Source organism: Cynara cardunculus, assembly GCF_001531365.2.
Source record: "Cynara cardunculus var. scolymus isolate 2C chromosome LG 7, CcrdV1, whole genome shotgun sequence".
Classification (NCBI taxonomy): domain Eukaryota; kingdom Viridiplantae; phylum Streptophyta; class Magnoliopsida; order Asterales; family Asteraceae; genus Cynara; species Cynara cardunculus.
Window position 1 is genome coordinate 2,584,708 of NC_037534.1, and position 27,255 is coordinate 2,611,962.

Below are 27,255 nucleotides of genomic sequence, written 5' to 3' on the forward strand. Positions count from 1 at the left end.
TTAGCAGGTAAACGAGTTGGGCCTATGAACCACCCAACTCAAGACTTCATAGTTGAGGTACCAAAATTGCACAAAAACAATAGTTAAGGGGTCAAGGGGTAAAAGTAAGATTTTCTTCTAGGTTTAAGAACGCTATGCGTTTCAATGTTGTGCCCGAAGGCAATATGAGTAGCAGGCCGCGTGTTGGTCCGCCGAAACACGCAAACAAATACGCCTGGAAACCCAACGCCGGCGTCAAAATCAACGAAACTGAAGTCGGAGGAAGGTTCCGGCCGTTGTCGGAGATCACCGGAGTGTGCCCTAAGTGTAGAGATCAGATTGAATGGAAACGCAAATACGGCAAATACAAACCCCTATCAGAACCCGCCAAATGGTAATACTATCTGCTTTACTCTAACTTACGCCGAATTCTTGATGTGGATTTCAGTGATAATAACTTGTTTCAACGATTTTGTGACAGTCAGAAATGTACGAAACGTGCTGTTCGTCAGGCCTACCATAATCTGTGCAACGGTTAGGGGTTTGATAATTAACAAGTTTTTGTGCAATTTTTTTTCTTCAATTTGTTTATGTTTCTGTTTCTTTTATCTAATAGCTGTACGATAAAATGCAGCTTGTGCCAGAGAGCATAACGTATGTGCTAAATGTTCGTGCCGTGTTGAACGAATTGTTGGAAGGTATCAGAATTTTTCGTTTTCTAGCGATATATAGGATGGAAAGGGTTCAGATTGGCGTTATGTCGTCTAGATAGGGTAAATCATATGGCAAACTACCATAAGTTACCTTCAAAATCACTGGATACACCAAAACCAAAAATAGGTGGAACAAAAACGATGGAGAATGACAAGTTTGGTAAATTATTGACCATGACCATGACCATGACCAATATGAGCTTAAAGCTTTTTTTGCAACTCTGGAACTTCTTCTATTCTAATCAAATTTGAAATAGAACTGGTTTCAATCTTAAAATTGCCATGAGTTTAACTCCGTTCATGACATAATTAACAAATCCAAGATGCTACTGCTGAATGTTAATATACAGATATGAATATATCTTTCTCAGGGACCCCACCTCCAGGTGGGATGTACCCGGCTCTTTTGGTCTGGTTTGGTTTGGTTCTATTCTAAAGCTTCAGTGCTTATTTTCAAGATTAATGTTGGCACTAGTCATAATGATGATGAACACATATGTTGATATTTGAAAGAGTATCATCAATGAAATTTGTTAAATAGTTACTGGAGTGTATCAATGATGAATAATATGGATGTACTTGCATGCAGAGATGCTACTGAAGTAGAGGCTGAGCAGAAGATGCTTCAAGCGGTTTGTGTTTACTTTCACTTCTTGTTTACATTTGTGTTGGTCATCTCTGGTGTTGCTTTTGAAGTTGATAAAATCTGGGTTTTGTTTCAGGCCATTAGTAATGCTCGAGAGAGAGAGAAGAGATCCTTGCTTCGTGCCGTAAGTTTCCAGTTTCCAGTTTCCTTTACTGCAATAAATTATATTTCTCGCTAGGAAGTGCAAATGACAACTCAATTTAATCCAATTAGACATACATCTTTTATTCTGGATTTTTATTAGCCAAGTCTTGATTACTTTCATCGTTTGAGACTAATTCTAAGAGACTAATAAACTGATTTTAGCAATTTTTCACAAGCCGGGAGTCTTTAGGGAAACAGCCACTTTACTCATTGGGACAAATGTCAGGTTTTAACTGAATTTAAGTAAATTAGAACATGGAGGAAATGAAGCTGCAAAGGAATGCAAGATAATATATTAGGGGTTACTTTGGTAAAATAGTTTATGTTGAAAGTTATCGAATATCGAAAATTGATTTCAATAGTGATAAAATAGAGGAATTTGGTATCTTGTGGACCAGAAGCACAAGCTGGAGGTCTTTACAGAATGAATCACTTTGCTTTTTAGTGTAGAGGGCAGGTCTGCATATATCTTGGGTTATTTAGTTGTATAACCTTAAATGAGATTTTAATTAAATTCATGACCTCTTAGCCTATTAAATAAAAAATGGCTTCATACTCGTCAAAGCGTAATGAATTAAATTAAAATCTCAGCTACGGTTATCTCACCCCCACGGCCCCACCCTACTTTGCATTATTTAGCTAAATGGTCTCCGGACAGGTGCTTTTTATTTAAATCCATGACCATCTGACAAGTTTCTATGCATTCTTGTATATGGAAGTGACATTCTCAAACTTGTCAGAAGGGTTAAATAGAAGGCCATTTAACCAAATCAGAGTGTGATTTATGTGTCAATTTGGTTTGATTTTAATCTTTCCATGCCGTTAATGATTTTTCTTTATGGTCATTCTCATGGCCATGCTACAGATGAACAAAGGAAAATCTCAAACAAAAGAACAAGACCCAACTGATAATCCCAAAAAGGCCGGTGACTTGTTCAAAGCCGAATCACTCGAAGCCTTCGCAGACACAACGAGAGACGATGAAGAGGAGGATGGTAGTGACCATGAGACCCAAGTAGTCAACTGAGAATGTTTCTAATATGTTCAAATTAGGGTTAAGAATGGCCATATTCTACGGAAACAGCTGCTATGAGATTAGGTCCGCGGACATTCCACCTCTGGGTAGAGTATACTAGATTTGTTTGGTTTGGTTTGGTTTGGTTGATAACCCACATTATATGGTCATCAGGTCAGGTAGAGCAACATCTTTTATCATTATGTTGAAAGTTATACTACTGAGTTCCTCTTTGTCTTTGAATCTATGCCTAGTTCAATGATAAGGTCCATTTTTGTCCCTTATGTTGTACTTTCTCCATTGATCAGAGTGTTTTCACAATTTCTACAATGCCAAAATGCATCAAAATGTATCGAAGTTTGTCTATATTTAGTGCAACAAATATTATATTTTTCTTATTTTCTACCTATTTTGATCGGCAAAGAGTAAATTTTGTAACTATTGATGTTTTATATATTAAGTTGTCGAATTATATCATAAATCTTTTTTTTACTTGGAAAAAAATGTCACATCAAAATCAAGTGATATCATATCGTTTGAAATAAGCTTTTATTACATTAATTATCGTCATATTCATCATAATCAATATAAACTTGGTTATATTTTGATGGAATTTACCTTTTTACAACTTTCAATGCTTGTGGCTGACGAGCCTCACCAATGGGGAGGAGAGGAACAACAACCTCTAGCCTCTATTTTAGTGGAGTACATCTTTTGATCGGTAATTGGCATTCTTTTCTCGCTAACAAGCCAAGCAAGTCCCTAACGGGTTATTTGTCATCAACTCAAAGAAGTGCAACAAGACCATTAATGATTTACGTTCTTACGGGTGCTTGATAGGGGGCAATGAAGGATGTGAAATAGACAAGCAAGTCATTAATGTCAACAAAACGAGAAAAGCATGGCAAAAACACCATAAATATGGCAAAAGAAACCAGAAAGCATGAAACAATGTCTCCTTGTCATTTCTGTTCTATAAAAAAAGATTACAAAATATAACATTGAATCGAATCGATTCTAGCAAGTAAAAAATGGTTAAAAGAATTATGTATGAATCATACATTTTGTTTTTTGTTTATGCAATCTAGTTCTACTCGTCATGTAAACCAAGAGAGCCTTGCCTTGTGTCATTCGACACTATTTCTGTATACATGCATCTTGAACTAGTAAAAATCACAAAAGTATCCGGTATCATCATCTGACCAAAATCCGGGATGGAAGAAGCAGGTAGTCGGTGGAGTAATCTACAAATCTTGAGCGCATATCCGCTCTAGATAACCCATGAACAAATAGTAAATGTCAGCAAAGCGAACAACACATGAATGGTCATATGATATCAATATAGGTTGGCATAGGGATACGTTTGAGAACCATTAATATTTTGAGAACTATAATTAACCAACTATTCATAATGAATATCATGCCAAATATCATGAATATAAGCATGATATCATAATGAATATCATGCTAAATATCATGGATGTAAGCATGACTTTCATAATGAATAATATTCATGTATATGTATTTATATTCATCAAGATCAGTTGGGTCCTCACGGTTCTCAAAATATTTATGGTTTCTGAATGAACTTTCTATTATCAATGTAACTACATTAAATCATACTCCTATCCGATGAAAAAATTAGAATGACTAAGAAAATGTTGCAATTTTTCATGGAACAAGCCAAAAGTGGAACCCAAATTCTTTAATCTCAACAATATGATTGTAAATAAGTGAGTCTTCCTATGTTCTCTATAGGGTGTGTTTGGTACCCATACGGGACTAGATGGGCAGGGGCTAGGTAGGTGGGTGAACTTTTTAGAAAAGGTTTTAGAGTTTTAATTTGACATGGGTATTTTTAGTAATTCACCGAGATTGTCCATCTCCCTAATTTTTGTTTCACCTATTTTGGTGGAACAAAAAATTGCATTTTGGTCTCACTCAGTCATGTCCAGTCCCTTCCCAGTCTATTTGTCCACCAAATATGGGACAACAACCTTTTGTACTGTCATGTGTACCAAACACAACCTATAAGAATGTACTTCTAAACATGGGTAGATGCTATCTAAGTTTCGGTTATCATGATGGTTATGTTGACGACTTCAAAATGAAACCAAAATGCAGCAGAAGAAGGAAGGATTTGTACTCAAATATTCGTATGCGAGTATCATGGATGTTCCCCATGCTGACATGCTAAAGAACCTCGGACCAATCCCTCTATAGAAGCCTTTCCAGCCATCATCTGCGATCAACGTTTTGATAACTTGGCGTGTAGAGGGTCGTTTTTCGTGTCCCATTACCTTGTACAAAAAATATCAATGAGCATCAACCTTAAGCCCCATTCTAAAAGAAATACGAACCACAAACTTATATAATCATCAAATTATGATACGATGTTTGACGGGCACATCGTTCTAGGAAGATATTTGAAATTTGTTGAATATCTGAAATACCTTCAATAAAGTAAAAAAAAACCTTCGGGACCAAAATCAATACCCTCAACTTTCACCAAAGGGTCATTGACCTGGCGGTACCCGAGTTACCAGTAGATCCCAAACTCCATGGAGCTCAAGAGTTCAAGCCTCACCAATATCTTGTGAGGATTATTGATGAGCAAATACTCCCTCCGTCCCAAAATAAATGACCACAATAAAAAAGGCACACAGTTTTAGAAACCCATAATTATTACATTTTTTAATTAACTAAATGACAATTTTACCTTTAATAATAGAGAGAGAAAATTTCTCCATCTCATAATTAAGGGTAGAATGGGAAAATAGACATTTACTTTGTATGACACTTGTATCGGGACAAACTAAAATAGAAATATGGACACTTTATATCGGGACAAACTAAAATAAAAATATGGACACTTATATCAGGACAAACTAAAATAGAAATATGGACACTTATTTCGAGAAGGGAGTATGCAATTTGAGCTTGAAACTTCACCAAAAAGTGAAACTTTGCAATTCATCTTGAACGTGCCAAAAAGAATATCGTTGCATTTACTTCGGAAAAGGAGGGAATCTACAGTTAGATCCCCCGAGTCCTAGGTTAGACTAGAGGTGTGTAATTATTTCCTACCTTGGTCATTTTTTCTTGTATTTTCTATGTTTCTATTTGTTGTTTGTCTGTTTTGAGGGTTGTTGCTTACTTCTAACTCCTTTTCAAATTTTAGCACCGTCTTTCTTATTTTTCAAGTTTTTATCATCTTTTTCTGCAAATTTTCATCAAGTTTTACCCTTTCTTTTAGCACACTTTGCACAAGCCTCAGGGTCTAAAAGAAGCAACCGCTCTACTGACTACTATGTGGGGGTAGAGGTAAGGCATGCATACATCTCACCTCTCCCAGACCCCACCTCCGGTTGGGGCTTACTGGGTTTGGTTTAGTTCAGGAAGGAGGAAAAAAGACGAGAATTTCCAGATTATGTTCGCACGACAAAAACGTTAGTAAATGATTGTACCTGTAGTCGAGTCTTTATAGTGTCCAGTGGAGTCGTGATGCAGGACGCTGCGGCACCCGCAAAAATTCCTCCGGCACCCTGAACTAAAACTATCGTCCCTTGGCTCGGAAGAGATCCGTTGCCATCAGTTCCATGACCTAACAAACTACATAAAACAAATTAAACTCCGACCGGTCATATACGGGGAAAAAAGCAAACAGTCCTCAACTACCAAAGGGTCGTTGGCCGGTATTTGGGTTACCCGCAAATTCTAGCCTCCCTGGAGGTCAAGGGTTCAAACCTCACCTTACGTGAGTATTTGCCGTATACAAGTATTATATGCTTCAAAAAAAAGAAAAACTCTCTCACCTCCATATAACGCGTTGACTGGAACCATAGCTTGCCCACCAGACGGCACTCGAAGGAGAATAGGTCATGACGGATAGACCGAATCCTCTATATAGCCCTCGGATACCATCTTGCTTCAGAACTTGACGAGCAACATCCAGGCCACCATTATAGCTTGCATGGCCTGAATATCCTTGAACCATAAGTCTTTGACTAATCTGTTGATTTTCAATATTTAGGAGATTAGCCTACGGCCTATGCCGATGACAATTCATGGATCTTGTTAAGCATGACCTGCATACGGTGTTAATTGTACCTATTTCTATTTTATTTTTCTCGTGCTTGCTACTCTATCCGTCCCAAAACAAGTGCCACATTTACATTTTCGTTTGTCACTTTCAATAATAAGTGCCTAATTTCCAATAATACCCTAATTATGAGATGGAGAAAATTATTATGGTAAATTGTCATATAGTTTATTAAAAAGTGTAATAATTACACATTTCTAAAGCCCCGTGTCTTTTTCATTGAACAGGGGGGGAGTAATTACTAATCTTTGTTCGTCTTTCCTTTTTGCTCACACTTTTGCACAAGCTAATGGTTTTCGCTGAAACAATCTCTGTGCCCTTTGGGGTAGATGACAGGTCTGAGTACGATTAACCCCCTCCCCCCGAGAGACCCTGCTTTCAAGTGGGATTCGTTAGTTTGGTTTGGTTTCTGGATCTTGTTAAGCAGGCTTTGTATGTGTGTGGACAGAGATTTCAGTTGTGAACAGTTTGATTTCGTGAAGTTAAAGCGGGAGGGAAGAGAAAACATGACACTCACCCAGCCGTGTAGAAGGTTTTCAAGTTTTATCAATCTTGAATAGAACAAAAAACCACCAATAAGTTTTATTGGGTTATTTAGAAGAATAACCTTCTAATTGATTTTCTAATGCATGACCTTCTGAAAGATTTTAGAACGCCTTTGTATAAACAGAAGAATGCCTCAAAATATGTCAGAAAGTCATGCATTTAAAAAAAACTATATCAGAAGTTTATTCTCCTTTATAAACAAAGTTTTATTGGTCTGTCAAATGTCAATCCACCAGACTTCCAGCACAACTTACGCACACAAATATCTAACAATCATCTTGCAAGACTGACCAAAGAAAGCTCAAAAAAGGATGATAAATGCATACCACGTCAATAGGAACAAAGACCCCCTGAGAAAAAAGGGACGCCGTCATTCCTGCAATTCCATTAGCTATCGCTGCCTTTGTAGGCTCCGAAAGTTTGAATGGTTCAACCATCTTGAAAGCAGCCACCTTTGTGGTCTCTAATGCAGTGAGAAATATAATCCTTGCCGGAATTGCCMCTGTGATGACCGTGCCAAAACCTCTGTATAGACCCGGAACGCCTTCAGTTCTCAGCAATCCACGGACAACTGCATATGCACTCTTATCGACCGAGTCCCTTGTAGCAACCTGCATCCTGGTCTTTACTACGGATATAGGGTACAGTCCAACTGTAAGCCCGGTGAATATCCCAGCTCCTACGACATAAAACTTAGTTTTATCAAGCCTGCATAAGAATGAAGGACTATATTAGATTTTGGTAAATGTGGGTGTCTGGGCACATCTTGATTAATGATACAGAGAGAATCAAAGAGTTAACCGGTTTTTTGTTGATACTTGGAAAAGAAGAAACAAGCTCGAAAGAAGCCCAAATACCCATATCAAAAGCTAGAACACAGTCGTTTATGCGACTTATGGTGTTTCAAGTTCCAAACAGATTGCATTCATTTGTTTATTTGATTATTCTGTTTCTTAATTAATTTAAGATTATTATTTCTTTGTATTAGTTATTAATTATTTGCTTCAAATTAGATTAGGATTATTATTATTTAAATACTTCCGTAGTTGGTTTAGGATTAGGATTGAGTTTGAATTTAGATTCCATAGTTATCTCTTAATTAGTTTAGTCTATAGGGTCTATTGTTTTCATTAATTTTCAGATTATCAATTATTAAAAAGTTCATCTTGTTAGAGTATTCTCTTGAGTTTCACAATTGTAATTCTCGATTGTTAAAAGGGTTTAGCCGCTTGTCGACCCTTCCGCAGTTTCTCGCTGCATCAACCAAGTACTAATCCCATGTAAGGATGGTGATTTTTCCCGACCCGATGGGGAACCCGGCTCACCCGACCCGAACGGGGACGCAGATTCCCCGCTAAAACGGGTCCCAGGGCAGGGGATCCTCGGTAGACTCAAACCGGGGTTGGGGTTGGGCCCGGGGCCAGGTATTGTACCCCCCCGACCCGCCTTGTACCTGGTACTTGGTCATTGAACTAACATGGCACATGGAAAATGGAATGCGCACATGCCGACGGACTGAACCCACCATTCTCTACCATGTCATAACCCAAAATACTTTGGATATTCCCAAGTTGAGCTGCTTATATGGTCTATGTCTCGAGTGGATCTTGTCCACAACCCTTGTCTGCATATAACATGGATGAAACACTTTGAGTAATATTAGACTGACGCAAAATCCAATCTAGCATCTATTGTATACATTGAACAATCATGCACAAGAACCATGAACTGATGGTCTATTTGCTTTGCCATGTGCAGACACTAATAGGAAACTTCCTGATTTCTTAAACGGTTAAACATACCAAATGCATCTACAATGCAAGAGGGCAATACTTAAAGATGCTTCATCCATGTATTATTGGACATGCAGCAGCTCAAGCGTAATCACTATCTTGTTGTTAGAGGTTGAGTGATGATGCAGATTCTATATGAAGCCACAAGAGAAGATGTTTGGGCTATTGACTCGATCATTTAGTGAACAATATTGTGTTTGTGTGAAGCCATAGGTTAACCAAGATCAATGGAGTCTAATTGGTAGGATTCAGATGCGGATGAAGTGCACTTTAACAATTCCATTACCTCTCGCTTGACCCCAGAAGTTCCACCTTGCCCCAAATTGGCAAAGCTGTTCTTACAGGAGAAAAGTAGCTTGACAATGCTACCACCCTCTTTCTTTGAGCATATGCTAGTCCTTAAAGTGCTAGATTTGTCTCATACAAGCATACAAATTCCTTTGACCAGGGTTTGACCGGTGTTTGACCGGGGACCGGGGACTGTTACTAAAAACCGGGGCCGGTGCCGGGGATTACAAAACCCGCCCCATTCCCACCCATTGCCATGCCTAATCCCATGGGGCCCTGAAGTTAACAGTCGGGCAAACCCTCCGGTGGCCTTGAAGGGACTTGAGCTGGTGATCAATAGAGATCAAACCGTAGGTGTTAACAGTTAAGCTACCCTCAGGGTTAACTATATTAGAGTTCAAAACAACTACAATAGAATAACAATAAACCATGTGTAGAAGCATGATAGAGAAAGACGGCCTTAGTGCGATGGAATGATTGCTCAAATTATAACCATGAACAATTGCTAAAAAGCCACAATAACATTTGTTCAAAGAATCAGGTGTTAGAAGGTTGATGGTCCAACTGCAAACCGAGTACTTATCGTAATCAAAGTTGTTGTAACTTTCAAATAACATGTTAGGGCTATATCAAATGGGGGTAAATTAGTACTTTTGTAGTTTTTGCCCCACCCAGTCCCAGTCATGGTCCTTATTCCTGCCCCATGTCGCACCAAATATGGGACAGTGAGTTCCTTTTTTTGTCTAGTTACATCCCATGTACCAAACGTAGCCAAATCTCTAGTTCTGGTCTATCACAAGAGCATGTTTGTTAGCAACTTAATGAGCTTAATGGGGCTCACAGCTTATCCGGTCAGCTATACATTGACCGTTTGGTAGTGACTTAATGATATAGAAAGTGACTTATTCAGTAAGCTTCTAGGGGGAGCTTTATGCAGAAAGCCAATTTTTTCCCAACCTACCTATCCCAATTGAAAACCAAGCTCCTTCCATCTATGAAAAAGCTCTCCCAAACAAAAACCTTCCTTGTCTATACATGCAGATTAAAACTTTGTCCATATAGAACTTAATGGAAAACCAACCAAAACAGCCCCTAATAATGTAGTTACAATTTTTTTCATTTTTTGGGCATTTGGAAAAGTTTACAGAACGAATCTATATGAATGTTAAATTTAACTAACCATCACTTCCTTTAATCCTTTCTGTAATCACTTTGTTGCATCCAAACACCCACTTAAATCAAATTTGAAGTTAGAAAATCAATCTGCTAGAACACAAAATTCCAGGCAGCACCTTCTTTTTTAACAGAGGGAAATCAAAATTCGTGGGCAATATCAAATTATTCCCCTAAATTGCAATATGATACGAAAAAAACCCTACAAAAAACCACCAAAAACAGACAAAAGAACAAAATAACGGATACCACCTTGATGATAGACATAATTCGTAAGTAATGATTATCAAGTTGAGAGAAAAATAAGTCAAAAAAGGGAATGAGGATTGCTTACTTGTCCCAATTAATTTCCGTTTGCGCGAAAGATCCCGTATCGGAACGAGCAGTCTCCATTAATTCAAACCTTACTGAAACTACAATTGAAAGAATTCAAGATACGAAACAAAACCCTAACAGAACCCCCAAACGATCATTTTCTTCCGATTACTAACAAGATTTTTGGTGTTAGAGTTCTTGCAAATCAAACCGCGCTTGATCAGGATTTCATAATTTCAATAGAAACTGCGGAAGAAACAAAAGGATCCAGATTAATGGGACATGGGAAAACGAAAAGGGGGAAGAACCAAACTCAAAATCAACTGATTCAAGACAGTTAGGTTTAGCGGTCCAATTGGTTGTGCTCCAATTTTATTCTATTCAAATAAAGGGAAATGGGGTTTAGATCCATGGTCTCCAATTTGCTACGAGCCCAAGTATCGGTCCACTTTGTTCCCCTTGTGCACCAAGTTACTAAAAGTCATAGGGGTATCATGATATTAAGAGTAAATTACGTTTTTGTCCCTATAATTTGTTAAAAGTTACGGTTTTCGATCTTCTGGTTTTAAACTTGTGGTTTTTGTCTTTATAATTCATAATTCGTTGTTATTTTCGTTCTTGAGACTAAGGAGTTATTTGACAATTGCTGAATGGTTTGGTGCAGAATGATTAAGAGTTTTTTATGATATAATACAAAATGAAATATAATTGTTTGGTAATTGTGTACAATGAAATTAGGGCTCTTAATGGTTAAGGGAGATCAAATATACAAAATCATTCAAATGGTTTTAAAACCATTAAGAGGCAGACTTTTTTTTTGCCAAACAAGATTCACCTCTTAACGATTTAGATATTGTCTCTTAATGAAACTATTAAGAGATAAACGAACAACCCCTAAGGGTGGGTGTGTTAACAATTTAATGAACTTAATGAGACTCACATCTTATTCGATCAGCTATACATGACTTTTTCATAGTGGCTTGATCATATAGAGAGTGATTTATTCATTAAACTTTTAGAGGAAGTTTTATGCCGAAAGCAAAGTTTTTTTCCTTCTAAACTTGTCTCTTCCAATTAAAAAACAAATTTATTTCATCTATGAAAAACCCTCTCAAACAAAAACTAACTCATACTTTATTTACGAGGGACAAAACGTCAATGAATTGGAAACTAAAGTAATGAAATGGGTTTTTGGTTCAGACTGATGAATAAAAATGAAAACAACAGATAATGAAAACGGGGATGGATTTTAATTCCTCGATTTAACCTGGAATGAAGATTTGGGTATGTGGGGAAACGAATATATTATGTTATACAAAACCAAACAGTTACTTTTATTTCCATTTTCGTTAATTATTGGTTAATGCCTTTAACCAAACATTTTTTTAGGTTAAGGATGAAAATAACAATGAATTCTGCATAACAGAAATGAAAGTCATGATTTTAAAAATATAAAGTCGAAAATGTAAATTTTTAACAAACTACAGGGATGAAAAACGTAATTTACTGTTATTTTAATTTAAGAATAATTAAAAAAAACATAAGGTTTTTTGATATTTTAAGTGATTAAGGTTTTGAATAATTTTTTGACAAATAAGTCCTTAAATGTGTTGAAATATAACATATGAATCTTGAATTTATTGAAATAGAATAAATAAATTAACCAAAAGAGTGGTGTCTGATTGATTTGATTTTGGTTTCAAAGGTCAAAAGTACTTGGAGGTCCCAGGTTCAAATCCAAGGGAGAATAAAAATCCCCTTATGGGCACGGAGGTTCAAATGCGGTGACTCCAGACTATCTGCAAAGCAGATGGTCGCCCTGGGATTAGTCGGCTCGCATAGCGGGTTGGATATCCAGGTTAATAAAAAATAGAATAAATAAATTACTAACTTACTGAAATCTTAAAAAAACAGATATACTTTTATATTTTGAACGGTTAAATTCCTAAACATTTTTATAATAAATAGATTCTTACATGTATAAAACAAAAAAAAAATGTCTTTCATGTATCAATAAATTATCAGCAAAGTACAACAGATCAGTAAAAGCAGTGTACCATTTTTATTAGTCATTATTTACTGTCCAGATTCAAATGACAATCACATGTTTTTGTTATCCCATGGTTTTCATTTGAATACGAGAATTAAATATTTAGTAGTTAAAGGAATTACTTGTCCATTTCTATAAGTTCAATGATCGTTTACCGTTATGTATATGCACTTCGAAGGTTTTTCCAACGTGACTACTGTCTCATTACACTCAATTTCTGTTTATTTCAAACACCCTTTGAAAGTTTTATCAGTGTAATAACACTTGTATAAGATGAACTCAAATCAGTGTACTAATCATTTATAACTGTGTCTCATTTATAAGTGATTTGGTTTAAGGATAAATGATCCGATGATATTATGTAAAAACGAATAATGTATTACTTGATATTAAAAAAACAGTTTGTTATACCATAAAAACATGATAATCGATCGTTGTGTTTTGGAATGAGTTTGAGAAGTGAAGAACTAATCAAATTGGTGTAGCGGTCGTAGGTTTGATGGTTAACGTTAACTGGGTTCACTTGGTGTTTCCGTTGGGGCTCGGTTGTTCTTGGTAGTCATGTTCCGTGTTCGTGCTTTTGCGCTTTCGTGGTGGGTTGTCACGACGCTGTCCGTTTTTTGTGTCTCTGATTTGTTATGTGGGTTTCGGTATCATGCAGAAGTTTGAACTTTTCATGTTTTATTTTCTTTGGTTCTTTTTCGTTGATATATATACGCTGTAACCCCCTTCTTTTACAAACCTAATAATTTATGCAAACCAATGAATCAGTTTTCATGTACGGAACGACATGTGTGAAAATTCACTGCTTATACATTGTTGATTCATATGTGAAACGTTCAATATTGTTTTTTTCCACACTCAAAACAGTTCTGAACGTTTCATATATGAAACAACACTGTTGAACACTGCATTTTCACACATGTTATTTCATATAGGAAATAATACACGCATGGGGTGGACCTATGAATCCCCGAGCGGTGTCACGTGCACCCACTCAAACATATTTCCGGAACCAGAACTTTTTTGAGAGACAAAAGGTGCAGTCGCTAAGTTTTGAAGGGTGTTCAAGAATATTAGAAATACAAAGAAAATCAACCAAAAAAGCTAAAAAAAAAGCCTCTCGAAATCAACAACCAAAAAATCCGCTCGAAATCAAACAAAGAAAATCTTTCAAAATCAACTAAAAAGGTTAAAAATCCCTAGAAACAATAAAATTCAGCTAAAAACACATCCAACGATTTTGCAGGAATTTGATCTATCTTAAATATGCATTCGTTCGACAAAAATCCTAAGTCCGTTCATGTGGGGTTGTTTGTTTACCTCTTACTAGTTCCATTAAGAAGCAGACTTTGAATTTTTAAGAAGCGTATCCTGTTTGACAAAAAAAAACCTCGTTTCTTAATAGTTCTAAAACCATCTGAATGATTTTGTACAATGAGCCTCCCTTAACTATTCAGCGCTCTAATTTCATTGTAAACAATTACCAAACAATTATATTTCATTTTGAACTATTATTAGAGTTTATTAATCATTTTGCCAAACAACCACATAATTTATTACATTTATAAATGATTATAAGTCTATTTCACTTATATATTAATTTTTTAGGCATGAAAAATGCTTAAAAACAAAAAACATGTTCCAATTTTTTTTTTTTTTTTTTGAAATATATAATATTTATATTTAGTTAATAGAACAAATGAATTTATACACCCTCCTCAATTTTGATAAAATTTAAACCTTTAATCTCTTAAGAAGTCAAAAACTTAGGGGTCGTTTACCAAACATTTACCCGGTAAGTGCTTATCGGTAAAATTTAACATTATTATTTACTTAACGGGTAAGATTTTAATCCACCAAAACGATATTGTATGCAACAATTTATCCGCTAAGCGCTTACCGTGGTAAGAGTCATCGCTCTCACTTATTGGGTAAGACTCTTGGTCCTTGTCTCACTCTTACCGGGTAAGATTCTTGGTCCTTACCATATTCATCCGATGAGGTAATATGACTTGGTAAACGCTTATCCGAGTAAGCGTTTGGTAAACGACCCATTACATACCATTATGACACAGACACATTAATTTTTAACGTATAATTTCATGCTACAAATATTAAAGTCTACCAAAAAGTCATCGGTTTGACATCAATTTTTTTCCTTTTTATTAATAGAGAATTTCCATTTTTTAGTAGTATATTCTCCATCAATATGTACTGTCGTGCAACTGGAATAAATAAATACAAATACAAATTAAATAAAAAATAATTAATGGAAGAGGAAAAATGCGTTTTGAGTCTATTTTACGTTTTATAAACTTTGAAACACGTAAAAGAATTCATCATTTTTTTATGGTTAAATTACATGTTTATTTTAATAAATAAATCTACTAGTTGAACATTTATATTATTAATAATATTAAAATGATACTCATGCAATGTAGTGAGACATATTTCGATTTTAATGTTTTATTTTTATTTTTTGGTTTATGTCAGTGTTATAATACGAATTTATGTAGCTTTGAGCAAACAATAATGTTTTTTTAATAAAATATAAATTGAAGATATCATAAATTTTTTAAAAAATATATATAAAATTTCTCAATTTTTTGTGTAATTTCTTTAATTCAATATTTTAATTATAATTTAATTTAGGTTTAATGATGAAATAATTTATTTATGAAGATAATAATTAAGTATTATGTTAAAATTCAATAATTATTCCAATTACATTTTAGATTGTATATTTATAATAAAAAAATTATCATGTATTTAATTATATTTATCTACAGTTAATTACATAAATTCAAACATGGAACTTAATAAGTTGTATCTACGCACAATTTACTTGTAATATTGAAATTTAAGTAATATGCATCAATAAACATTATTTTATTTATAAAAGATGGTTTTGAGAGTTTTTGTCAAATGCTTTATAACATATATTATTAATATAATCATTTATTTTGATAGTTCACCAAACTGTTTCTTATCTGATTTTTTTTTAATGAACATTAAAGAAAGGGACCAAAATTTTCAAATTTTACAAATCACAGTGCCCATTTTATAATTTTAAAACTGTAGAAACGAAAAATGTTATTTTTGACAAACCATAGGGACCAAATTTATAGTTTATGACTTTAAATAATATCAAGGACAAATTGCATGAAAAACTAGCGTACTTTAAATTGATTTTTATTTTTGGCAACGTACTCTTAAAACTTCAATTTTGGTATCTAAAATGTAAAATTTTAAACATTTAAATACCCGGTTAACATGTTGAAGCATTAACCAATTATCATGTTGATGTGACGAGTGATGTGGTATCCAACTCAGTATTATTTGCTGAAGCATTAATCGGATATCACATCACTCGTCATATTAACATGGTAATCAGTTAATGCTTCAACCGGTTAACCCGAGTACATAAATGTTTAAAACTTTACATCTTATATATCAAAATAAATGTTTTGAAAATACGTTACCCAAAATAAGAATCAAGTTAAAGTACGTTAAGTTTTCATGCAATTTACCTTAATATCAAAATGATAAAGTGTTGAAATTTTATGTGATAAAGGAATAAATTATGCTTGTTTTATTTATGAAAACAATAACTTTTTGTAATTTAATATCGTAGTTATATTGATAAAATGATTTAAACTACTTTATTTTATCAATTTTTTTTAACTGGGACGGACCTATGTAGGCCCTGACGGAAGCTCCGGCCCCATGATTATGTTGAAAAATGCTAATCTCGATCTTGTGTTTTTAAAATTACGGGTTTTGTTCATATGGTATACAGTTCATTTATCTTGTACAAATCACATCAAATTCAAGGTAAGAACCAAAGTTTTTGTACAAGAACTCAAATAATGTGAAGTTCTTATACTTTTTGCTTATAAAAAACTCATATTAAAGATGTTCTTAGATTTTTTTTTCTCCTTGCGACTGTGTTTTATATAACAATGTAATGAATCCATTAAAGTAAAAATAAAGAATAAATCTTCATTTTCTCTATTTTAGTCAGATAAACCCTCTTAATTATAATCCTATAAAAAATCTGTAATTATACATTTTTTTCACAGGAAATTGACTGCAATGGCCATTCCTCTATCATCAATTGGTTTTAGCGGTTGTTTGACGGTTGCTGAATGGTTTGGTGTAAAATGATTAAGTGGTCAGAATGATTAAGAGATTTTCATAATATAGTGCAAGATGAAATATAACTGTTTGATAATTGTTTACGATGAAATCAGGGTCCTTAATGGTTAAAGGAGACTCAATATACAAAATCATTTAGAGGGCTTTAGAACCATTAAGAAGCATATTTTTTTTACCAAACAAGATTCACCTCTTAATCAAACCATTAAGAGGTAAACAAACAACCCCTTATATTCATTTATCCCCCGGTTTTATCCAAATGTCACTATTTCCGCAAATGGCACATCCTTAACTTGTAGACCCAAGTAGAAATTATAGGGCAAATGACATGAAAAAGTAACATACTTTAACTTGATTCATATATCTGGTAACAAACTTTCAAAACTTTCATTTTAGTACCTAAGATGTAAAGTCTTAAACATTTAAGTACCATGGTAAACAGTTGAAACATTAACCGGTTACAATGCTGATGTGATGAGTAATATAATATCCAACTCAATATTATTTGTTATTCAACCAAATTTCATCCTATCACTTTTTCATGCAACTTGCTCGAAATTATAACATATTTTTTTTGTCTTTTAGCTACCTTTGTGAACTACATACACCATTTGCTGAGGTAATGATATCTTGATAAAAATAAGAGAGAAATGACTAATAAGGAATGTTTGTAATTGCTTATAAAAACAATTTATTGACTTATTTCAGTGTGACATCGGTAATAAACACTTTTGAGTGTTTGGATAAACAATTTATACCGGTACCAAACCAGTAATAAAGGATTTTTAAATAGATTAAATCATTATGACTTATAATAAATTGATAAGTACTTTTATAAAAAAATATAAGTTATTTTCAATAACCAATTCCAAGCACCACCTAAAAGATCTAAAGAAACCTGAAAAATGGCGAAATTTCCATTTCGATCAGTCTCCATTTTTATAAAAAAGCAATGGTTTGCATTAAAAACCCAAAAAGAACGTTCGAGAGAAAGTCAAATAACTGGAAACAAACACATCTTGTACAGCACTGATCCAGGCAGTTGTTGTAAAGATTTCATTATTGTTTTTATGTTCCCACTCCTTTTTTTAAACTCTTGATCAAGGTTTTGCTCTCGTCACTCGCCAAAAAGTTCATCCACCGCTCCCCCATCATAAAATTCTTCTTCCCCTCCTCAACAATCAATCGAATCAACCACACCTTGCATCAGCTAATGGATCATTGCTTCAGATCCCTCGCACGATTGTCGATTTCCACCATTTTACTCGTGATATTTCTTTCTTCATGCAGTTTCACTCGCACAGGTTTCGACTTGTAGTTATTTTTACTTTTTGCTTTCATCATTGAGTTCTTTAAGGTTCTAATTGCCGGTTTAATCGATTGGTTTTGCTTGATTGAATTTCTATGATACTTTTTTTGTCTAGATTTCTGATTTTAGAGCTTAATTGACTGATGGGTGTGGGAGATTTTAGTTATTGGTGAATGGGATAGTGGTTCTTTGATCAAATTGGTTTCTCGGTTACGAAGATTGAGAAGGGTTTGATGCTTATTCATTAATCCCTAGGGATATCTAATTGTGTGGCGTAATTGACTAATGGGTTTGAGAGAGGTGGATGATTTATGAATTTAATGAAACAAATTGGTACGTTTAAGTAGGTGTTCTTTATTTTTTGCAAAAATGGTTGAGTTCTCGTTGCTTTTAGTGAATTGGTTCATCTGGAAGAAGAATTCAGTAGCTTTTTTTTATCATGTAAAATTGTTTCATGGATGAAGATCAGCAAATGCCAAGTGAACTGTAATATATATATATATATAGGGTTGGGTTCACGTGAGACCAAGGGTTTTTCGTGAGACCCGCGTAAGACCAATTTATGTTCATTGATCAAATTTATGAATTAATGATCTAATGGTTGCAAAGTTGCAAGRTGGCAATTTCGTAATTAGTGAGAAGTYTCGTGGCGTTTATAAATGTTCAGATCTGACGATTGTAAATCTAATCCAAGGGTTGAGAATTGGTCTTACGGGTCTCACAAAAAACCATTGGTCTCATATGATCCCAAGTATATATATATATATATATATATATATATATGACAATCGTGTGAGAATAGGAGTTAATGAGAAATGTAAGAAGTGATTAGGACCCTTGATTTAGAAGAGAATTGATCTAGTGGATCCTCATTAGTGTTGATCTAGTGGTTCTGTTTCAATTAGGATTGATCCAAGGGTGGAGATCCCTTCTTACCATTCTCACCATAACTTTCATTCTTACCAGAACCCAACCCTATATATATATGCTGGATTGGATTCTGAACCCTAATTTGTATATCTAATCTTTTAGAAATTACTGGCCAAAGAAGAAATTTCTAACTTTTGCCAAGTGGGGATCTTGTCACTCAAGAATCAAGATTGACTTCATCATGAAGGTTTTCAAAGAACAAATTCTTCTACACCATTACAGCAAAAGTAACTTATTGCATATTTTTCCAAAGGAGTTGAAGCGTTTGAAACCATGAATGGTGTGTATGTTATTTAAGATCATGATATCTTTGTTTTTCAAAAAGGAGTGTTAATGTAAGGTTGCAACCCTAAGACCATATGAGGAAGATTTTGGTAGCCCATGTCCGAGGACTCGTAAGGGGTTTACATTTCATTTTTACACCAATGTGGCAATGTGGGCCATCACGTTACGGTTAATTATGTACCTGATGTTGGTTTGCACACAACCTCTCTAGCCCTTGGGGTAGAGGCAATGTCTTCTTACGAAAGATGCGAGGACTAAAATCTAAATAATGGAGATGGAAAATACAAAAAGTAAATTATGTGTTTTAAAGATGAGAAAGGAAACTTGTTGTGCAAGTTACTAAATTCAAATGTGAATAACTGAAAGTAAATTGCCTGACCCTACCTCTGCATGGGATATACTGGGTTCGTTTGCTTTGGTTATGTGTTTTGGGAAGAGGCGGAATCCTTGGAGCAATTGGTGAGCGGAAGACCATGGGCTTGAAGTTGAAGAGCCTTGGTGCACCGTTTAAGTTTTATAGTGTTCGGGATGTGGGTGTTTTTTTTGGGGGGGAGGAGGGGGGGGGGTTAGTATATGGTGATTTTGTTTGCTTTTTATTTGCCATTATACGACTTTAGAGGCTATTTCGTATGAGACATGTGGGGACTTGCCATTTTAAAGTATCTCTGTTGATGGATGATACAATAATTCCCTCTTCTTTTGTATTTGCAGAAGCCTACGATGCACTTGACCCGAATGGAAATATCACAATCAAGTGGGACATTATGAGTTGGACTCCGGACGGTTATGTTGTAAGTATCATTAACTCCAAGTTCCCTCGTTTTAAATTTCTTAGGCTATGTTTGACAAACTAGCTGATAAGCTAGTTGTTGGCTAAAAAGTTAGTTGTTAGCTGAAAAACTAGTTGTTGGCTAATAAGTAATTTTTAGCGGGTAAGCTACATGATAGACTAGTCATGTTTGGTATTAAAAAAAAACTATCCAATAAGCTAGTTGTTGGCTGAAAAGCTAACCGTTAGCAGAAAAACTAGTTGTTGGTTAATAAGCTATGTGATAGACTAGTCATGTTTGGTAAAAACTAGTTGATAAGGTAGATAATGATGTAATATGACCTAAAACGGCATGTTGAAAAATATAAGGGGGCATAATTGGAAGAAAGTGGAAAAATCCCATGGAGCTTATTGAAACGCTACTTGAAGTAGCTTTTGAAAAAGCTAGCTTATAAGCTAGTTTATGGCTAACTAGACTTTTTTTTTTCAATAAGCTCAAAAAATAAGCTAGCTTATGGTCGCCAAACATGGCCTTAATCGTCAAAAAGTGTATGGCCGTTCAAGATCTCTCATCGATATGTTCAAAATGTTAAACTTTCTAATTGGTTTCATATCTATGTAGGCCGTTGTTACTATGTACAACTTCCAACAATACCGTCACATCCCACCTCCAGGGTGGACCTTAGGTTGGACGTGGGCTAAGAAAGAGGTGATATGGAACATGATGGGTGGTCAAGCCACTGAACAAGGAGATTGTTCAAAATACAAGAGTTCACCGCCACATTGCTGCAAGAAAACTCCTTCGATCGTCGATTTACTTCCGGGGACTCCTTACAATCAGCAGATCTCGAATTGCTGTAAAGGCGGAGTTATCAACTCGTGGGCTCAAGAACCCAACAACTACGCTAGCTCGTTTCAGGTTAGCGTTGGTGCGGCTGGAACCACTAACAAAACGGTTAAACCGCCCAAGAACTTCACGTTGCTTGCACCAGGTCCGGGCTACACCTGTGGACCGGCTGTAGTTGGTAAACCGTCAAAGTTCATAACTGCAGATGGAAGACGAGTGACCCAAGCTATGAGTGAGTTTCTCTGATCAAACTTGTAGTAGCCGTATAAATTACGATTTTAACCCTTCAGGATGTTTCCGTTGGAGTCCCACATTAGCTAGATGTGGACAATTTCTCAAAGCTATTTTGGGAGTAATTTGATGGGGTTCCATATATTTTTCTACGGTTTCTAATTTCCGTTATTCATGTTTTGGCAGTGACTTGGAATGTTACCTGTACGTATTCACAGTTTTTGGCTCAGAAAACCCCGACTTGTTGCGTGTCTCTCTCATCGTTCTACAATGATACCATCGTTCCATGCCCTACTTGCACTTGTGGATGCCAAAACAATGCTACACACCCAGGAAGTTGCGTAAAGTACGTTCTTTTCTTTCTGTTTTAGTTTTTACGAAACCAAATTGAATCCAATATACTCCGCTTGAAAGTAGGGTCAAGAGATGTACGTAGACCTGCCCTTTGCCCCCAAAGGGTAGAGCGGTTGTTCCCCATTTTCTGATCTTTAATGTCATACTCCTCCGACTCAAAATAAATGCCCACGATGAAAAAAGGGACACGGTTTTAAAAATGTATAATTATTACACTTTTCAATTCACTAAATGACAATTTTACCCTTCATTTCATTCGAGAGGGAGTGATGAATTTCTTCATCTCCTAATTAAGGGTAGAATTGTGAAATGGACGCTTACTTTTGAAAGTGGACACTTATTTTGAGACTAAATTAATAGAAATGTGGATAGGGGTGTTAACAAGCTGAGTCGAGGTGAGTTGGAGGTTATACGAGCTCAACTCGAAAAAGTTTCCCAGGCTCGAACTTGAATAGCTTTTTCACAGTAGGGCTCCTGCTCGAGCTCGAATATCTTTTAAATGTTCGAGCTCTATGGGCTCGAACTCGAGATCAATTAGCTTGCTTATTGACTCGACCTCAATAATATTATACTTCAATCATATAATTTATGAACACATGAACATGTTTGACTCGAAAAAGCATATGCTCGATCGCTCGGCTCGGCTAGAAAAATTTAATCGAGTTTACGAACAAGCGGAGTTGAACATTGGTGTTATGGAGCTCGACTCATTAAGTTAAACGAGTTTTAGTGTCTGTTTGAGATTAGCTCGAGCTCGACAATTATTAATCTCAAATTCGAGATAAACGAGCTCGAGCTCGAGTAGGTCGTTAAAAGCTCGACTCATTAACATCCATAAATGTGGACGCTTATTTTGGGCGGAGGAAGTATTTGGATTTCCTAGATCTTTTCTTTTTACAATCTTTGTTGTCGTATCTAATTTTTCATCAAATTGCCGACTGTTTTGCAGCCCAAACTCGCCATATCTAGCTTCGGTTGTTAATGGTCCCGGTAAAAATAGCTTAACCCCCCTGGTTCAATGCACTCGACATATGTGCCCAATTCGTGTTCATTGGCACGTGAAGCTTAACTACAAGGATTACTGGCGGGTGAAGGTCACAATTACAAATTTCAACTACAGGATGAATTACTCGCAATGGAACTTGGTCGTTCAACACCCGAACTTTGACAATCTTACTCAAATTTTCAGCTTTAATTATAAGCCCCTCACCCCGTACTCTTCTATAAGTAAGCAATCGTCTTGTTGGTGGTTAATTAGTTCTTAAAACACATCTAATCAGTGATTAATTTGCTAATTATCTCTTGCAGATGATACCGCTATGCTATGGGGCGTTAAATTCTACAACGATTTCCTTAACCAAGCTGGACCGTTGGGCAACGTTCAGTCGGAATTACTTTTCCGCAAAGATAAAACAACTTTTACTTTCGAAAAGGGCTGGGCTTTTCCACGTAGAGTTTATTTCAATGGCGATAATTGCGTTATGCCGCCTCCAGAAGCCTACCCGTATCTCCCAAATGTCGGCTATCGACTAAATTTATCGATACTCACGATCTTCATGACGTCTTTGGCTGTTTTCTTGATCTTTGAGTAAGTAATCGGCATCCGTGTGTCTCAAAGTGCTCGTTGAAAGTGTGATACAGCGTTCAATCTTCAAGATTTTTCATGCTTCGTGGGTCCCAGGTGCGCGTTCCATCCTATTCAACGAGCATGCGATTTGTGGGTGAATTCACCTATTTACAACTGTTCTCTTGCATAGTGTTCGAGTCTTTAGTGCTAATTTATAGTTGTAGTAACGGTAAGAACCTACGTTAACTATTTGTAATATAAATACTCGCATTTGGAATGTCTATTGGTAACTTATGTTGCCTTAAATCGTATATTTAACAACATACAAAATCGTTGTCACTTGTTACATTCTTTAGCTTTGAAACTTGAACTACTAACAAAGTGAAAGATAAATGGTGTTCGAAATTAAACGAGCAAGAAGACAAACAAAGAAACCAATAATGTTAACGGACCAAATAGGGTTTTGTGAGCAGAATTTGGTAGGAACGGGTATGATTCCGGTGGTGGAAGTATGCACTCGTCACCATTGAAGTAGACTTTCCTAGGGAACGCCCATCCTTGCTTGAAAGTGAACGTGTTTTGGTCCTTTTGTAGTAGAACCTCTGATTGCACATTTCCTTTCGGTCCTGCTTCCATTAGTAGGTCGTTGAAGAATTTCATCCCGTAGAACATACCCGTATCATCTGCATACGGAAAATTACGTAAATGCCCTTAGCACCTAGTTACAATCATTTTTTGTTGAACTTTGATAGAATCCGAACATGTGTGTCTGATGTCCACATCAGCACACACACCGAGAATCGTAAATATTTTGAGAACCAACTATTCTTGATGAATGATAAGGTATATTTATCATGAATAATTGGTTCTCATGGTTCTGAAAATATTTGTTGTTCCCAATAAAATAATGCCACATATTCATCCGGTCAACAATTTTGTTGACTTTTGGAGATACAAAACCGCTAGAGGTTTCGTTGTTAAGATGACTAAACGACATTGAAGAAAATACTGGCTTTCTTATGATGAAATTAGTACCCGGAGAGTAAAATGCTTAGGCACCACTTACTTATAGACTCGTATGGAACGAGTGGCTTGTAGTCGAAACTAAAAACTTGCGTAACATTGTTGAGATTAGGATGTTGAACCACGAGAGTCCACTGTGTGTAGTTCATCCGATAGTTGAAATTCGTTATCGCCACCTTTGCCCGCCAATAATCTTTGTAGTTTTGCTTTACGTGCCAATGAACCCTCACGGGACACATATGCCGAGTGCACTGAAGTAACGGTGAATTGTCCTTTTTTGGCGTATTTACCCCAACAACGCTTAGAAGCTTAGAGTCGCTCCTATAATCATCATCAACCGTTAGGTTCTCAAAATTTTATTAACCAAAAGGAACCCTGTATATCCCACTCGGAGTCAGGTTCAGAGGAAAACTGCAAAAAAATAAAAAACTGAGGAACACCCTGGTAAGCATTCATTTGTACGGTATGTACATGTGCATACAAGTAATTTCTAAGTAATTTGTCCAATATGCAAATGTGCATAACATGCACACTTGCATGAACACCAAGAAACAACTTTAATTACTTGTATGAACATGTGCATGTCGTCCTAATGAATGGTTACCAGGGTGTTTTTTAGTTTTTCATTTTTTCGGAGTTTTCCCCTGAACCTCCTTCATCCCACCCGAAAGTAGGGTATGGGAGGGATAGGATGTACACAAACCTTCCCTCTACCACCAAGATCGAGAGGCCTTCTCCATGAAAACCCTCCGGCTCGTGCACAAAGCAAAGTTGTGTGCAAGTCGACAAATATAATACAGAGACTGTAATCTAGGTTCAAGAAATTGTAATCTTACTTGACGCATTTGTTCTTATTCTCACAACCACACGCACACGTAGGACACGGGGTGATAGTTTCGTTGTAGAACGATGAGAATGATACACAACAGCTCGGGTGTTTCGTAGCCAGAAATTGCGAATACGTGCACGTCACGTTCCATGTCACTACATTGTACATAAGCCACTCGTTAGTCTTTGATCTCGAGTCAAAGTCAAAGTCAAAGTCAAAAAACCAAACCAAACCAAACCAAATGAGCCCGGTATGTTCCACCTAGTGGTGGGGTCTGGAGGAGTAAGATGTACGCAGACCTGACCTTTACCAAGAAAAGTTGAGCGGCTGTTTCCGTGAAAATCAAAGTCAAACTGTACTTTATTCGGAACCAAGAAAACTTACTTAAGGCCTGTGTTCTTCTCCGGCGATCAGGAGTGAGAAAAGTAGTGGAAGGAACAATCTTTGCCGGTCCACAAGTATACCCGGGTCCAGGACCTAAAAGTGTAAAATTCTTCGGTAGTTTGACCGTCTTGTTTGTAGTCCCGGCTAGCCCAACGCTGACTTGGAAGGCCGAGACAGAAGCCGACGGATCTTGGCCCCATGCCGCCACAACCCCGCCTTTGCAACAATTTGAGAATTGTTGGTTATAAGGGACACCGGGTAGCAAGTCGACGACGGTCGGGATTTTCTTGCAACAATGAGGCATGTTGGCTTTGAACTTGGAACAGTCTCCCTGTTCTGTGGTCTGAGCCCCAACCATGGACCATATGACCTCTTTCTTAGCCCAGGTCCACCCTAGGGTCCAACCCGGGGTCTGGATATGGCGGTACATCTGGAAGTTGTTCAATGTTACCGCTGCCTGTACACAATCACCAAAGGGTCATTGGGCATTGGCCGAGCAGTACTTGGGTTACTGATAGAGCTCAGCCTCCCAGAAGGACAAGGTTCAAATCTCGACAAACATGAGGAGTTAAGCCAATATTTGTCGTATATAAATATTATAGGGTCATGTTCAGGGGAAAACTGTAAAAAAAATGAAAAACTAGGGAACATCTCAGTAAACATTCATCTGTACAATATGCATCTGTGCATACAAGTAATTTGTCCTGTATGTACGTGTGCATTCAGTTACTTGTACGCATATGTGCATATCGTACAGAGAAATAGTTATCAGAGTGTTCCTCGGTTTTTCATTTTTTTTAGAGTTCTCCCCAAAACCTCCCTCAAATATTATATACTTCAAAAAGAAAAGGTAGAAAAGATGAAGAAATCTTGAAAGAACTAATGGCGATTTTCTTACCACATAACCATCGGCAGTCCACGACATAATATCCCATTTGATCGTTATGTTTCCAGTTGGATCTAGAGGATCGAAAGCAGCTGCAAAATGATCAAATTCGTTAGAGAAAGTTGTGTTCTTGGAGTTTTATCAATTTGAACGCGTAGTACCTGATAACGAGCAGATCGCGAGAAAGACACAAGCAGAGATGAAGATTCTCATCTCGACGTTTTGTGTTCCGAAACTTCCTCGAAACCGAAATCTCGGAAACAGATTCGGTTTCTGAGATATGGCAAGCTTATGGCTTTCTTGTTAGGGATGGGGGGTGTTATAGAGCTTGAAGATGGCTTACCTACTGGTGGTTAGATTTTGAACTTTGAAGCGCTAATATATATAAACCTACTGGTTGGTTACATTTTGAACTTTTTAAGTGCTAATATATATATATATATATATATATATACACACACACACACATATGTATATATATATATATATATATATGTCTATATGTATATATATATATATGTATGTGTCGTGTGAGAATAGGAGTTAAGTGTTACTGTGAACCAGTGCATGATATGTTACTTCACATGAAAATCATATAAAACAATACCTTAAGATAAAAGTTATCATTGCTGATTTGATTATTCCCATATACAGGGAGCTAATAATGTAAGAACCAAAGCATTACATGTTATTTCACAACTTTTTCATCATAGACTGAGATTTAAGGTATTAATTAACGGGTTGGATTCCAGTGAGAAGAGAAGTTATGATGAGAAACGTAAGAAGAGATTTCCATCATTGGATCAATCCTGATTAAATGTTAACAATAAAAAGATGTATCGAGATGCACATGATCAATTCCCTTTTAAAAGCACAATTCATAGTTGGGCATGAGATTAAACGTGATCAAGGGTTC

At 36.1% G+C, this 27,255-nt stretch overlaps 4 protein-coding genes across 5 annotated transcripts; 2 read left to right on the forward strand and 2 right to left on the reverse strand.

Annotated features, from left to right (window-relative positions):
• Positions 1–155: 155 nt before the first annotated feature.
• Positions 156–2,779, forward strand: LOC112515306 (uncharacterized protein C9orf85 homolog). The gene is made up of 6 exons (XM_025122035.1): positions 156–373; positions 461–513; positions 614–677; positions 1,282–1,324; positions 1,415–1,462; positions 2,348–2,779. Exons 1-6 carry the CDS (start codon positions 165–167, stop codon positions 2,507–2,509), a joined length of 579 nt encoding a protein of 192 aa, XP_024977803.1. The 5' UTR covers positions 156–164; the 3' UTR covers positions 2,510–2,779.
• A 655-nt stretch (positions 2,780–3,434) lies between these two features.
• Positions 3,435–11,060, reverse strand: LOC112515555 (solute carrier family 25 member 44). Of its 2 annotated transcripts, XM_025122444.1 has the most exons (7): positions 10,891–11,060; positions 10,734–10,812; positions 7,472–7,853; positions 6,313–6,509; positions 5,965–6,109; positions 4,644–4,797; positions 3,435–3,767 (listed from the first exon to the last, which is right to left on the reverse strand). In XM_025122444.1, exons 2-7 carry the CDS (start codon positions 10,790–10,792, stop codon positions 3,742–3,744), a joined length of 963 nt encoding a protein of 320 aa, XP_024978212.1. In that variant the 5' UTR covers positions 10,793–10,812; positions 10,891–11,060; the 3' UTR covers positions 3,435–3,741. The 2 variants fall into 2 exon arrangements, with proteins under 2 accessions (XP_024978212.1, XP_024978211.1); XM_025122443.1 differs by having other exon boundaries at positions 10,734–11,060.
• Positions 11,061–17,927: 6,867 nt separating this feature from the next.
• Positions 17,928–23,540, forward strand: LOC112515257 (protein COBRA-like). Its single transcript, XM_025121961.1, has 6 exons — positions 17,928–18,229; positions 20,161–20,240; positions 20,841–21,297; positions 21,483–21,642; positions 22,600–22,877; positions 22,959–23,540. The coding sequence occupies exons 1-6, from the start codon at positions 18,139–18,141 to the stop codon at positions 23,240–23,242; spliced, it is 1,350 nt and encodes a 449-aa protein (XP_024977729.1). The 5' UTR covers positions 17,928–18,138; the 3' UTR covers positions 23,243–23,540.
• A 63-nt stretch (positions 23,541–23,603) lies between these two features.
• LOC112515258 (COBRA-like protein 4) lies at positions 23,604–26,466 on the reverse strand. Its single transcript, XM_025121962.1, has 5 exons — positions 26,352–26,466; positions 25,454–25,910; positions 25,077–25,224; positions 24,284–24,561; positions 23,604–23,900 (listed from the first exon to the last, which is right to left on the reverse strand). The coding sequence occupies exons 1-5, from the start codon at positions 26,376–26,378 to the stop codon at positions 23,623–23,625; spliced, it is 1,188 nt and encodes a 395-aa protein (XP_024977730.1). The 5' UTR covers positions 26,379–26,466; the 3' UTR covers positions 23,604–23,622.
• Positions 26,467–27,255: the final 789 nt, after the last annotated feature.

Coding starts and splice junctions, on each gene's coding strand:
- LOC112515306 (XM_025122035.1), top strand. CDS start 165: ATGAGTAGCAGGCCGCGTGTTGGTCCGCCGAAACACGCAAACAAATAC. Junction 514..613: donor CTACCATAATCTGTGCAACG/GTTAGGGGTTTG, acceptor GATAAAATGCAG/CTTGTGCCAGAGAGCATAAC. Junction 678..1,281: donor GTTGAACGAATTGTTGGAAG/GTATCAGAATTT, acceptor ACTTGCATGCAG/AGATGCTACTGAAGTAGAGG.
- LOC112515257 (XM_025121961.1), top strand. CDS start 18,139: ATGGATCATTGCTTCAGATCCCTCGCACGATTGTCGATTTCCACCATT. Junction 21,298..21,482: donor ACGAGTGACCCAAGCTATGA/GTGAGTTTCTCT, acceptor ATGTTTTGGCAG/TGACTTGGAATGTTACCTGT. Junction 22,878..22,958: donor CACCCCGTACTCTTCTATAA/GTAAGCAATCGT, acceptor TATCTCTTGCAG/ATGATACCGCTATGCTATGG.
- LOC112515258 (XM_025121962.1), bottom strand. CDS start 26,378: ATGTCGTGGACTGCCGATGGTTATGTG. Junction 25,225..25,453: donor GAGAAGAACACAGGCCTTAA/GTAAGTTTTCTT, acceptor TGTACAATGTAG/TGACATGGAACGTGACGTGC. Junction 24,562..25,076: donor AATAAGAACAAATGCGTCAA/GTAAGATTACAA, acceptor TGATGATTATAG/GAGCGACTCTAAGCTTCTAA.